The sequence below is a fragment of the Strix uralensis genome, chromosome 21, assembly GCF_047716275.1.
Source record: "Strix uralensis isolate ZFMK-TIS-50842 chromosome 21, bStrUra1, whole genome shotgun sequence".
Classification (NCBI taxonomy): Eukaryota; Metazoa; Chordata; class Aves; order Strigiformes; family Strigidae; genus Strix; species Strix uralensis.
The window spans coordinates 8,644,925-8,659,268 of NC_133992.1; the positions used below are offsets into that span (position 1 = coordinate 8,644,925).

At 44.2% G+C, this 14,344-nt stretch overlaps 1 protein-coding gene across 1 annotated transcript; it reads right to left on the bottom strand.

The window, feature by feature from the left end:
* Positions 1 to 280: 280 nt before the first annotated feature.
* SURF4 (surfeit 4) lies at positions 281 to 14,335 on the bottom strand. The gene is made up of 6 exons (XM_074891270.1): positions 14,119 to 14,335; positions 6,404 to 6,590; positions 5,196 to 5,272; positions 4,542 to 4,585; positions 3,391 to 3,577; positions 281 to 3,142 (listed from the first exon to the last, which is right to left on the bottom strand). The coding sequence occupies exons 1-6, from the start codon at positions 14,164 to 14,166 to the stop codon at positions 2,876 to 2,878; spliced, it is 810 nt and encodes a 269-aa protein (XP_074747371.1). The 5' UTR covers positions 14,167 to 14,335; the 3' UTR covers positions 281 to 2,875.
* Between the last annotated feature and the right edge of the window lie 9 nt (positions 14,336 to 14,344).

A 14,344-nucleotide genomic window follows, 5' to 3' on the forward strand; every position in this document is an offset into this window, starting at 1 on the left:
TCTGTAACAACTCTAGAGAGTGCAGGAGGCTGGCTGAAGTGTTTACCCATTCCAGTTAACCATTACAGCTGGGGAGGGGAATGGTGGGGTGGAATTAAGTTGTATTCCAACAAGTCACCCCCCACCACCAAGGGCTGACAGCAGCAGTCAAGTACAGGCAGCCCTGTGCTCAGACCTCTGTGGAAAGATGGTTTTCAGGAGGTGAGAAGAAGCACCAAGAGCACTAACCAGCATTTCCAGGCAGCCTGGCTGCAGAGGGTCACCAGTCACACACGCCAAGTGGATACAAAGATGCCATTGTTTTATTTTGATTGTTTCCAAAAATCAAAACATTTTCAAACACAACTAAGGTACAAAATACAGCATAAAATGAGAATTTATACTTATTTCTTTTTCCACATAGAAAGCAAAAAATATATTCAGGATGAATTCCAGAACACTTTGCAGACCCAATTGATAGCTGACATCCTGCTTGTGAGAGCTTCTCAGCCACGGGGAGAGGTCACTGTATTTCTGGGAGATGCACGAGTACAGCAGTGTATGTAGGAAACCAGAATCTTCTGCATCAGGACTCACAGTTAGTAAGTCTGCATATCATGCTGCCTAGAAATATCTTATAATGCCCTCCACTTAATTGTGCCCCTTTAATACCAAAATATTTCTGCTGCAAGGGACGGTTATCAGTTCCTTTTCTGGGGTCTTGTTGGAAAGGGGACTTGACTTTCACAGAGGAGACTGGTCATCATCCAGCTCCTTAGGACACAAAGAAGTTGAGAAAGCCAACTTAAGGGCTATGTATAGGAGTTGTTTCTATTATTCCATTTATAAATACTATGAACATCAACAGCAGTTAAGATATCTGAGAATGGCTGCCTTGATGTAATCAAACCGTTCTAGGACCTGCAGTGAAACTGAACAAAAACATCCTGCGCTGCACATCCATCACTGAAAGGACCAGTTTGGTTTGCTATGAAGAGACAGGCACAGTGAACACTTGAGGTGAAAACTTGCAAAACCTATTTAAAAAGAGAGCCTTCTATGTGACCTGACCTTAAATGCTGGCTTCCCTTCCCATCCACCCCCACATACTGACTCGTTTCCTTCAGCAGCAGCACATCTTGCTATTACACAGGCTATTTTCCCCCTTAAGATAATGAAATCACCAGTTTAACATCCAACAGTGCTCTTCTATTTGTGATCAGTTCTTTCAGCCTAGTTTTCTCTCCTAAAAAGCAACCGTTAAGCCGAACTGTCCAGGTTAGTGTCCTTACCAGGAGGCCCTGGTAAATAGCTCCTGCTGGAGGTGTTCAGCTGAATTACTCCTTGAACAAACAGTTGAGCAGCTTTCTCAAGGGAGACAACAGTGCAAGGAATCAATGTAATGTTAGCAAGTTGGTAGGGCTCATGCTTTCTAGAATTCTTTCATTATCTAGTGAAACAGGTTCACCTAGTTGACTAGCAGAGGACAAAATGCCTCCTCTGAGCAGCACTAAGCATGTTCATGGCACAGAGGTCGTGGCACTGAGAGGTGAAAATGGCCTTCCTCTCTCCTCACCGTTAGCTGAGGAGTTCCTCCTGAACACACGAGTTACATCCCTGGCTGCTTATTCACCGCGCGGGCTTTGCGCTTGCGTTCTCCAGCTATAACCGTTGGTGTACAGAGTTGAGACCTGGGGCTATGGCAGCACAGGGCTGACTTCGGTTCCTCCCTACGGATCTCGGGTGTGGGCTGAGATGGCCGAGAGAAGGGGCTGTACTCGAGCTCAGCACCCCAGTGCTTCCACTGTGCGGTCAGCTGGGGCTCCTACAGCCGAGAGACGGGCAGAAGTGAATCTAAGAAGCAAAGACTATAGAGTAGAAGACTGACCGCTCTCATCTTGCATGTACTGAGTGCGGGGAGGAAGGGGAGTTTAATTCTGAAGACGCTTTCACCAATAACCTGCAATTCAGGTATGAATTTGGGGCATATATGGATGGAAGCTGGTTAATAGCAGAAAGGAGCTTTTATTATGGAACCTGCAGCACAACTAGGCTCCCTTCGTGGGAATTCAGGAGGGGCAGCTTTGGGGAAAGAATGCTGAATGAAGAGTTCTTTTGGCACAGAATTTTCACAGAATCTAACACTCTGTCTCTTCAGGGATATCTCCTCCACCCCTTCCTTCTTGAAATCTGATTAGCCATACATGATTCCTGATTAGCAATACAGGATTCTCCCTCGTTCCCCTCAAGAGCAGAACAGGGCTGTTTGTTAGAAAAATCCTCTCCCTTTTCTTACCTAGAGGGGGTAATACTACTTTCAGGGTTTTGTCTTTTATTTGGGGGCAGGGAAGACCTCCCCTCTTGTTAAACAGAATGGAATTACAGGTCTCTGAGCAGCAAAATAACAGTGATTCTTTTTTTTTTGATGCTACTTTCCACCTTGATAAGCAATGCTATAACCAGCAATGGAACTCCTTATGCACAAGACAGTTTTGATGAGGGTGAGAAAGGGGATCCACTTTTTTAGTTATAGCTAGAACCCAACAGCACACTGAATGATACAGCTGTATCTGCTCACAGTACTTCAAATTTTAAAACACTGCTGACATTAAAGACAGCAACTGTTCTACTGCAACTCACTGAAGCATCAGCAAAATGCAGGTTCCTTGGGTTAGTTCCAAATCTAGGAAGTTAGAATAAGCCTAGGCAACATTCCTTGAAGAAATAGGATTTTAACTATTATATTACTGGTGCCACTGTAAATCAAATTCAAAACATCTGTGCCTTTAATAGGAAGGGGGCATGTACGTGTAAAATGCTGGCAGTTTTTGTTGAATCCATAGAGAATCAGTTCTGGACTTAATATGTTATGTCCCAAGAAGTGTTGCTATTCCTGTTACCACTCTTTCTTCTTCTCATCCATGGAGACTCCACCAGGACCCAGTGCAACCACAAGCAGGAGCCCTCCAATTACAGACATGGTCTGGAAGAAATCGTATTTGAGGAAGTCGTGCATGGGCTTGTAGGCTGGGACGGTCCAGAAGGCATTGAAGTAGATGTTGATGCCAAACAGCCAGATGACTAGAGTCAAGGCAGCCAGCTTAGTCTTGAAGCCAATTGCCACCAAGATAATCAGGGCTGTGCCCACAATGTTCTGCAGAATCTGCAAGGGAAAAAAATCAGCAGCTTACATATGGGTCTTAAATAGATACACAAACATCAGAACAGAGCATGGCTAAGTTCAGCAGAACAGCTTGTCATGGTATAGATGACCCAATAACTTTTTCTAAATATTAATTCTACTAAAAAATAGACTTTAAGTGATAAGCATTGATCAGGTCTTGCAGCCAATCTGGAAGTTGGTGCTATATTCCAGTTCATTAACTCATACTTTTATACTCAGATACTTACAGAAAAGAAGTTCATATCAAAATGTAGCAGTGTCATGAACATGAGGACCAGCAGCACACGGCCCCCCAGCTGCATGTACTGCTTAGGAGAGCTTTCCCGCATGGTGGGGACACCAGCGAACATGCTCTTCCCCTCTGAGCGTGACTCCGCCAAAAGCAGCAGCAAGCCTCCCCCAAGGGCAAGGTTCCTACAGAGAGACAGAAATGGGGGGGGGGGGGAAGGCAGTTTACTACAGTTTGCACTCATCTATAGATTTTAAAGTCTTATGTAAGAATTTCAACTGTGGAAGAACCTGCATGCTAGGAGTGACATACTCTGCACCTTACGATATGTGTCCACGTTGAGTTCACAGCTGAAATGGCAGCATTGTACACAACAATAATTTACATAAGCCTGTGCAGACACGTACAGCCTGCCAGGGAAGTCTAGCACCCACAGCTCAGGCACAGCTGCTTAGCATCTGTTACAGCATGATTTTAGTTGTGTTGGAGTTATTCTGTACCTCAGGTTTAGCCATATCTGCCAAAGTAGTTCAGAGGTTGCTTTGCAAAAACAGCAGCAGTACTGCTAAAAGAAGTTACACATTTACAGGGTTGTAGTAAGCCCATAGTTCTTGTGCTGCCCCCTGCCCTCCTCTCAGAGGAGAGAGGTGAAAAGGTAACAGCCAGCCATCACTCAGGATTTGATAAGAAAGCTCATGCTCAAGAACCCTGTCTTCTACTTAGAGAAGGTGTTACAAGATTTAAAATCCCAGAAACACTCTAGTATCTACATGCTTTAGTTTTCTCAGAAAATGGCTTCAGTCAAGCCTAAGCACAGTTGCTATTTTAGCCATTTAGGAAATAGCAGCTCACTGATCCAGTCTAGACAGTTGTTTGCAAGCTCTCAACAAGGTTAGCAGCAGAAGTACTCGGATCCTAGTGGGTTAGGATTAGTCTTTCCCTTCTACAGTACCGAGCCTGCTGTCTAGGGCTTAACACAGACTCTACAGATTTCTTAAAGTGTTGTAATTTCTTGTTTAATGTAAATGCATCACTCGTAAAATCCTTCTAGTAAATACTACGTACAACAATCACTTCCTCTCAGCATGTGGCAGTGACAGACAACAGTTTCTGTTCTGTTTTGATAAAAACTTTAAGAAGTAGGCATACCTCATCAAGAATTTCAGGTCCCATAGAATGCTGTATGCAATAGTCTAGGCAAAGAATAAAACAGGTTAAAACACCATATAAATTACACTGACATTCTGAATTTATGTTATAATCTCAAGCCCATACTATCCATAGTGGAAGTCAATTACATTATACTGAAGGAAACACGGTAGGTTACATCAGCGTGGTCCAGTGAGTCAGTGTGAAACAGGGAACAGAAGCCAGAATTTGACTTGTGCTCTAGCCCCCACAAAAATTCATCAGTTTTGAACAGGAAGGATGCTACTAGCTAGGAGCCTTTGTGATGGGGAGTCTTTTATAAAAGCTGTACTGAAGGCCAAAGCAACTGCAAGTTCCACATTTGGCACACCACTGACATACAGGTAAATTGCAAGTTACTTCTAAATTGGTCAAGGTCAAGTATTGAATCAATGTCTCCAGCTGATTAATTGCTATTACAGCCAAGGATCTATAGGGCACATCAGAAGAACAGAAGCAGCAAAATAGTTCAATGCCACTGAGGACTGGCATTAGGCCAGGGTGGAGAAAAATTCCAGGGTTGCAAGTTGTATTTAAATATGTTGGTAGTACCGGGGCTAGGAGAGAAGATTTGAAAGATACGGTTTAGAAGGGCTGAAGACTTAAGCCTCCTACCTGTAATGCTATAATTCCAAACAGTCCAAAGCAGGCATATTGCACAAAGTTCCTACTCAGCACCAGGATACAGCCGCCTGAGTTGGGGAAATTGAACACAGTTACACTTCTGGCTTGCACAGGAAAAGATGCTGCAGGAACACTAACTTGTTTTGAACAGAGCAGACTCATTTCTTTTCAACTGTGCCACAAAGAACATCAGGCAGGAAATTTTAATGGCACATGGGCACAGATCAGTTTGAGAACCGAGAAGTTTTAGTGTATTTTAAAATATTTTATAATTCCAGAAGTATCTTTTATTTTACAGTGCTGAATGCAGTCCCCAACACAGCACTGTACAGCAGCTATCAGTGTTAAAGCATTAGAAGAAATTAAAAAGAAAACTCATCATGGATATTCTTTTTTTTTTAAATGAGGTAACTGTTAGGGCAAACATGCTGCACTCCTTTTTCCTTGAAAGCTTTTGTTTTATATCCTTCCTTAAGTCTTCTGTCAAAGCACTAACAGCCTTTGCCACTTTAACATGAGGACTGGTAACTACATTAAGCTGACTACACAAAAATACAAGGTAAAAACACCCAGACACAAGACAAAAAATAAGCAAAGCAATTAAGAACAGTGGATCAGGGACATAATATAAACAAAGGAATTTTACTTCTCTCCATTTCTGATACCCTAAGTCCACCTAACACACATACAGAAGCTCTGTTTCTGGGATTATTTTGATTCCTGGGCTTTGAAAATCTGACACAAGTACCTCTCTCAGGCTTAAGTGTACCAACTGCAGGATAAGACTTTGCCATTGAGATTAATACCCATAAGCACAGGAGGCTGAGAAAGTCTTAACACTGCCCTGTTTAAGAAAAACATGAGTAATTCATTTAAAGAATTCAGGGGGTGTGGTATGTGTTTATAGATACATGTACAGAATTGAAAACAGATTGTCCTAATGGATTCTTGGCATCTGACTCAGAGGTAGAGTCTCACGAGAAATTCTGTAAGACTACTTCCAGAAAAGGCTGAAGCAGGTTAATTAAGAGTTCGTTTCATTCAGCCCATGTAGTACTATCAGTTCTAAGCTGCCAATGTCTATTAAGAAATCAGTGAAGCATCCCATGCTTACATGATTCACAGTGCTTACATGAGCCAGGGTGGCAGACGCACTGGAGTGCTCTGGCATCCACCTTAACAGCCTTAGAGCCACTTACTCAGCTGTCCGAAGAGATTTATGAACACAAAGATGGAGGCCAGGAAATAGCCACAGTTCCACGTGCCATCAATGTAATCCCTCTGTTCGCTCCACTGGAACCACATGCGGATGCCGTCCTCCAGGAAGGTGCTGATCAGGCAGAGGCGAGCCACGTGGGGAAGGTACTGCTTCGTCACCCGCAGGAACTGCAGGGGAGAGAGCCAGCACCATTAGCAGGGAAGGAAGGCAAGGTGATACAAGGCATAACAGATCCATGCACAGCAGATGCTGAGGTCAGCCCTTCTCCTGCACGCAGCGTCATCAACATCTAGGAACAAACACACGCTTGGGACTTGGATTTAATGAAGTTCTTCTCCACTTGGGAGCAGCGGGGGGAAACCTGCTGTCGTGCTCTGCCCAAAGAGCATTTTGGACACGGACTTGGAGACAAGCAGAATCTACCAGCACGTCCCTATACAACAGGAACCGTGTTTTGATGGAGCTCTTACTAGATGAAGGCTGACCTTGGTTTTAAATTTGCTAATCTCAGGGTTTCATGTTACAGCTCAACTATCAGATAGCCAGGAGCCGAAAGGGCAATCCTACTCCCACCCCCACGCTCAGGCACTCAACACCCTGTAACAAACTGATTCAGGGAGTCAGGCTGACAGAAGACTGATTCTGTACAAATTAAAAAACAATGAGCTTTCTGCCAAGCTGGTTCCCTCTAACGGCTCAGAAAAGCAACAGTGCAGAGCATGTGTACTTGTGTAGCAGCAGCAGCTATCAGAGCAGCGTAGCCGTTGTGTGAAATTGCGCCTGCTCCCCTCTATGCAAGTATACACAGTTTCTATTTCCATTAAAAACAGCATCCTCTGCAGAAAGAGAATAAGCATGTATATATACAATTCAGTGTAGTAGTTAAAAAGAAATTATACCATGTAACAGATGCTGAGCCTTAGTTCTTGGGAATTCAAGATGTATCTGGTCCCACATACCCTTTCATCCTGCAAGCTCCCTGGTTAGTTTGCTCTATAATTACAATAATTATAAAGGAACAAATACAGAATTGCCAAACAGGGCCTAGACTAGCATGTTCTATAGGACTGCGAGGTGCACAAAAAAGCTTACTGCCTCTGGATGACAACAAGTGCTTAACCATCACCCAGTTTTCTAACCAGCACTGCTTATTACTTAATGGAGACTTCCACTAGGATTTGCATGGTCACTGAACTCGACCTGTGCTGAACACACCTGGCTGGCCCTTGTCATGCACAGGTTCAGCTCAGCCAGCTCCCTAGGACACTTTTAGAGTCAGTGTATGCTACTGTTTAAATACAATCTGTAAGAAACAAACATCAATATAATCTAACTACAAGAGTATCCAGCAGATGACAGGAGCAGTTTGGGCAGGTTGACACTTGTGAAAGTAAATGCCCATTCCCTGAGCCTTCATGTGGAACCACCAGACTCCGCAGAGATCTCCGTGTTAGAACTAGGAGGAGGAGGCAGTTAACAAATCCCATTATCCCACGCAGGGTTCAATGTGTCGTAAGGCACATTGATTCATACAGTTTATGCAATATTGGAATACTTCAAGCATGAAAAGGGGTGGGGGAACCCACACGTGTATAGCTGTCTTCCAGACAATATTGAGCTATATTATAAAAAACAGACAGAAAAGGCACACAAACATTTTCCTTCATAATTCAGTGTTTACATTGACTTCAAGTTAGACAACAATATAGCTGATTGGTTTCTTTCTGGGCAGGATTTTTTTTTTTTTTAAAAGTTCTACCAGCACTGCATGCTTTCAGTATATATGGGCGTGTGCAGAAAGGAGACTAAAGCCATTCCTGACAGTTTATTCTTGCCCCAAGTAATTAGTAAACACTAAAAGCTGTTCCAAATCCTATGCAAATGACAAGCCTTGCTTACTGTGTAACTGAAGATTATCACAAGAAAAATAATCATCCAGCAAACACTTAATAGTTAATTAAACACTTAATATTGGAACAAACTACACTAGTTGTACTGCACACATCCAGAGTCTAAGGGTCAAGATTCAAGTTAATCAAGTGCATTTTAAGTGCAGCTGTACTCTGACTCAGGGCTGCCACTTCAGGCTTTAAGCCATGTCAACCGTTGGATGAATGAGTCAGAAGAAAATTTGTGATCTTTGTCACTGAATGAGACACACATCTTGGTTTACAGCTTTCTTCTCTCCTGGATTTCACTGTGCATTTGGGCAAACTTGCTGAGGAATACTAAGGATAAAGTTGTTTTGGAAATAGTACAAAACCAAAAGTGGTTTGTAAAGTAAGTCTGCTTTGTCAAGACACAGATGAGGCAGCTTTGGTCTAGAATGAAATGAAAGAGGACAAGTGCTGGCCATCTGTAGGAAAAGGGAAAAACACCCCACTGCCGTGGAAAGGCTGAAAAAAGCAGCAAACATTAGAGAAGGTATCTGCCTCCAGGCCTCATCTTTGTTGTTTCTGAAGTCGGTCATGTGAGCTGATCTCATCTTCTCTTGCCCTGAAACCAACAACTGCCAACAGTCCGAGTGAAGGAGCCAAGGTGGCATTTAACATTTACCTGTTCTCGTGGCACATAGAGGGAATTTAATGCCATCTATTAAACACGAGTGTGCACATCCAATCAGCTTAAGACAAGTCAGAAAGACTGAAGCCTAAGGCAGCTGCAGTGCTAAGCAACCTTATCATGGCGCACATCATCTTCGGACATCCATAACTCACATAACTGCATTTACTGAGCCACACACAAGTTGAAACTTCTGTACACAGCAAGTTTTAAGTAAATAAGGCTCAGAAACAGACTCCAGGAACAAAACTCCAAGCCAAAAGAACAACTAGCCACAAAGATCCAGAGAGAAAGGAAGAACACAATTATGCAATAACAAGAGAGCGTAACAGACATCAAGTAATTTTACAATTAAAGGATTCAGGTATAAATCACCCAAGTAATTTAACTAAGGACAGAGTAACTTATGTGAAACAGAAGATCTCTAGAAGCGGGACTGAACTAATAGTACCAGACACTCTGGTTTTGTCCCTGCACATCACTAGCAACATGTGGTTCAAACACTGCACTGAGACCACTTCCTATTTCCTTTATGATTCACACAGAAAAAAAGCAGTGCATATGGGAAACTTGATAACTGCAGTTAAACATACCCAACTACGACAGGGGACTTGAAACACACACACCACTAAGCACAATACATGCAAGGCAAAACAAAACTGCTGAGATTCATGGAGGTGGCAGCGTTAAACTCATGACACCAAGTAACTGGATGGTTTATTCTGCTATGGGCTTTGCATCAACTGTTCTTAGCACATCCTGCCTCTTTGCAAGAGGCAAAACATCTTGAGAAAAGACAACAAAATGCTAAAGTAAAACTACTTTAAAGAAGAACAGCTGGTTCTGTGTTGGCAGCCAAATCACTAACATACACCAGAAGGGCTTTGTGTTGCCACTTCCCCCTCTAACAGGATTAGAAAAGCAAAGACAGATTTAAATGCTCCTCTTAGTTTAACAAGCAAAGATGCACAAGAGGATCCAGGGATTCCTAAAGCAAATCTCTGCTCAAAATGCATTTTTCAAAAGGAGGCTTGAAATATTCAAACCCATAAAGAGGCCTGCCCAAAGAGAGGCAGTAAAGTGATTCTGTTTGACTCTTACCACACTTTCTAAACTATATCCCACCTCCAGCAGTCTCAAATTTGTTAAAAATCCAGTCCATTTAGTTAAAAGTGTGTATACCATGGCATAATTACAGGTTTTTAAAGACCAATACACAGCCAGGAGTTGGGAATTTTTGCTGTCACCTAGGTACATTCTGTGCAAACACAAAAACCTGTGTGTGTGTACATGTGTGTGTTCTCGGATCAGAGAAGTTATGGTCATGGTGAACAGCTGTCTGCTAATTGATGCAGAAAGCCCTTGTGTGGGCTGCACAGCATTATTAATCTAGAGCTTCTGATAAAGGCACATTCCAAATATTTAGCTTATATTCATTTAAGGGATTGCTTTGTTCTGGGAGGACAGAGACCTCCAGCAGCCGGGGACACCAGTGATCTTTCCTGGAATAGGATGCTCAATCCTCAGGCAGATGGGGGGGGAAAAAAAAAAAATCACTTCCTTTCACCAACCTGTATATATTCACTTAAGGAGATCCCACCTTATAATCACAAGGACATTAACACCCACCACATTGGGCTAATCAGCGTCTACAAGTTATTTGTGAGAACTGGGAACCGAAGCTTCCCCACTTATTTCAAAAGACAAGAGAGCGCTGACCCACCAGAACACTGCCAGCGGTCTTAATCAGGTTTTTAATTGCAGGAAAATTTCTCATGACAATGCTTTTCACTCCTAAGGTGTGCTTAATACCAATTCCCTTTTCCAAAAGGCTATTTATTAAGCAAATCTTTAAAATGGGATTTATTAGTCATGCATTCCATTTTGCTATCTTTTCACAGGAAGATTCTTTCCCAGCCTAATCAGATTAGGCTATGTGGCTTATAACTATAAAGAATCAGTGCACTGACATGACCATGTTACCAAGAGAGTTTCCAAATTCTGTTCTTTGATTTAAAAGACAAAAATGTTCAGATTAACAATTAAGTGTTTTCTCCTCCCTTCTGTTTTCTGCAAAATAGGATACAGAGATGTTAGAATTAGCTGGACAATGTGCATCAGCATTTATGTTGGAAAATTAAATAAAACCCCCAGAGTCTGGTTCTCCCTTAGAGTCCTTTCACTGCAGTACAATGACTCAATAGTCTTGAATTTTTGTCCATAATTTTTTTTTCAGAACAGCAGAAATACCAGGCACCCACATTCCTAAAGATTATTATAGACACCAGAAAAGTTGCTTGAGATCTGCTCCCTCTTATAGGGATTACAGAGGAGAGACAACCAGTTCTGTAACCCTAAACAATCACTACAGACCCCAGATACAGCTCTTTTCAGTACAATAATGTCAGCAGTACGTGGTGACTGCAGTGAAGGGCTTAGCACATAATATTTTAACAAGAATCACTAAAAAAGGGCTTAACTTCGAGTATGAAAATTATTTAATTATTAGCATTGGGCTGGTGTTATGGAGCTTAAAAACAAACCAACCCATAAAGCCTGTAGCTGGGCATCATTCTGAACCAAGATCCTGATTTCCTTGCACTGCATATCACCTAGATTTTAAGAACCCTTAATAGCTTCTCCCACCCTCCCCAGTATCTAATAAGTTGCCTTCTCTGAAATCAGCAGGACCACCCCCCAACACCCACCACGTAGCTGTCTCCTCACTGCAGCCCTCGGAAACTGCCAACAGCGCACATCAGAACAGCTCACCAGCCACACTGTGCACCTGCAGGCTACAAACCCCTGCTACAGCCAAGCCAAAGCAACGGCAAGTTCTCGTCGCGAGTGATCCCACCACCAGCACTGGTGCTCACTTGACCTTAACTGGGAGATAACTGAACTAACAGGAAAAAAAACCAACTCAATTTTGTTTCCTGCCAGTTCGGCTCTCCAGTCCAGTGACACAGGAGAGCTAGTGTAAGAGAAAAGGGGAACGTAGCCTTGGGAGAAGTAGGACAACCCCTCTCCTTGATAGCTAGCTGTCAGGCAAGCTTAGCTGCCTGGTAGGACCATGGCTTCAGCACACTAGCTCACCTCTGGATTAAGAGCAACTTGCTACTCCTGAGTATCTTGGCATCTAAGGCCCAATTCGTTAATTGAAAGGGATGTTACAGTATTTGAGAAAAGTTAAGCTTTAGCACTTGAACTTAAGGAACAGATTATTCTTGCTTTTGTAAGAAACATTCAGGATTTACTGGTAAACCATGGAAGTACCTGTAATTCCCACAGGGCTTTATGTCACAGAAATTAAGACCCATTAGGTCTTGAGCACACTAGTACAGGGAATGGAGAAAGCAAGGGTATCACTGAGGAGGCATTCAGCTCCCAGAACAGCCCTTGTCCAGCTTCACTACCGCTGCCTCCATCAAGGCGAGTTTCAACATAACCTCAGTCCAAATGTTCCAAGTATTTTTTTAATCCAAGATGAACTAACAGTTTCCATAGTGCCAAGTGTTAACTTTGCAATATATACCAAAGGTTATTGTTTAGTACATCTCTCCACTCCTACACTGGTGTGATACTGAGTTTTAGCAACACACACAGTACTGAAAATATCTGATTGAGCTACAATGCAGCTCAATCAAGATGGAATTATCCAAGTAGTTAGTTACTTAGAAAGCCGTAAAAATTGTTTTGCAATCTGATGGGTAAGGGTATGCAAATGCTCCAATCCTGCAGCTAAAGGAAAGACTCATCTTTAAATAGAATGTGGCCAAGCACAAATAAAGTTGTGTCATTTAAAACTCATTTCATGAGGAAGCAAACAGCATTTTAGCTGGACAAAAGAGCTTTCAGTCGTATGAAAAAAGGGGTGTTAAAGACATCTAGAAATAGTCACACAGGAATAAATAGAGGTGTTATAAAAAGGTCAGGACAAGTGTTGTAAATTTTGGCAAGTAATTTGAACACTACAGCGATAGTTTACTTTCTCCTCTAAAAGGAGTGAAAGGAGAAGGTAAGCAGAGGATGACGAAGATGATCCAGACACCCCTTAAAGTGAATACTCCACACACAGTAAGAAGCTGTCTCTAAAACGAGTCTTCCATCTGGGGGTGGGGAGGAAGTGCAGAACAGGTTTTCCCAGTGAAACGCAGTTAAAGACACAGAGGGAGCACAGCCCCCTCAGAGCTGCGACGTGTTACGTGCAGCACACAACTCACATTGTCAGTAGTCAGAGTTGTAGAACCAGGCAGAATCAGATTTTCCAGAGAACTTGCATTATGATTAGATGCTGCCTCTTATTTTCGATTAGATGAATCACCATGACAGTGAAGATCTAACACAGTCACCAGCAGATCAACTATTTTCACTCAAAATATTCCTGCTCTCACATATAAGAGATCACAAACTTCTATTTAACAGAGAAATCTGTAAGGGCCTCCACCGAAATAAATGTAAAAAGGATTACAAAAAGATCAGCTTGCCTGCTTTCCTTTTGCCCCAATTCTAAGCACAGTACGGTGGTGCTGGCAAGCCTCTTCTAGATATGGGTTTCCAGATATCGGTCAGAGTTTAGATTTTTGCTTTTCTGTCACCACCACCTCGCCCCGGTTTCCCACACCCCTTTATGCCCTACTTGCCAGCCTGGACGGCTTGCAAGAAGACGAGAGCAGCTCAGCCTCCTGCTCTCCTTCCATTTACTCACTCCCAGGGAGAAGCCCGGCTCCCAAGGAGAACTCTGCTTCGCTGTACAAGCGGCTCGAGAGCAGCCGCAGAGCTCGCATGAAGGCAGGGGGCAGCCGCTCCCACAAGGACCCGGCCGCTGGGCCTGCGCCAGCCGCCCCCACTCCGGCGGGGAGCCGGGCCCCCGGCCGCCCCTCAGAGACAACGCGGCCGAGGAAACCCACAGCCCCACCGGAGGGACAGGCCCCGAGGCGGCGACCCCGCAGCAGGCCGCCACCATCCCGGCCTACCTTAGCGCGGCCCAACCAGGGCGGCGGCCTAAAGCCCCCCACCCCTCCCTCCCTCAGCGCGGGGCCCACCGGGGCGCCCCCTCACCGCCGACCCCAGCAAGCGGCCGGGCGCACAAAGGCCCCACGGCCGGAGGAGGGAAGGCGGGCGGGCACCCACCTGGTCCGCGAAGTCCTCGGCGGTGCTCATGATGTCGTTCTGACCCATGGCGGCGGGAGCGGGGCGGGCAGGGGGGTGCTGCCGGCTGCTACGCGCCTGGGGCCCGGCCTCGCTCTCTGGGAAGGGCGGGAGGGCGGGAGCGCCGGGCCGGGCCGCGCCGCCGCTCGGCTGCTGCTGCCACGTAGGCCAGCCCTTAAAGGCGCCGCGCGGGCGGCAGCGCCGGCGC

Bases quoted from the DNA above. Each gene is read 5' to 3' on its own strand.
- SURF4 (XM_074891270.1), bottom strand. From the start codon at position 14,166: ATGGGTCAGAACGACATCATGAGCACCGCCGAGGACTTCGCGGACCAG. The intron at 4,586-5,195 runs GTAGGAGGCTTA...TTCTTTGCCTAG, and splicing joins TTGGAATTATAGCATTACAG to ACTATTGCATACAGCATTCT. The intron at 3,578-4,541 runs GTATGCCTACTT...GTCTCTCTGTAG, and splicing joins GACCTGAAATTCTTGATGAG to GAACCTTGCCCTTGGGGGAG.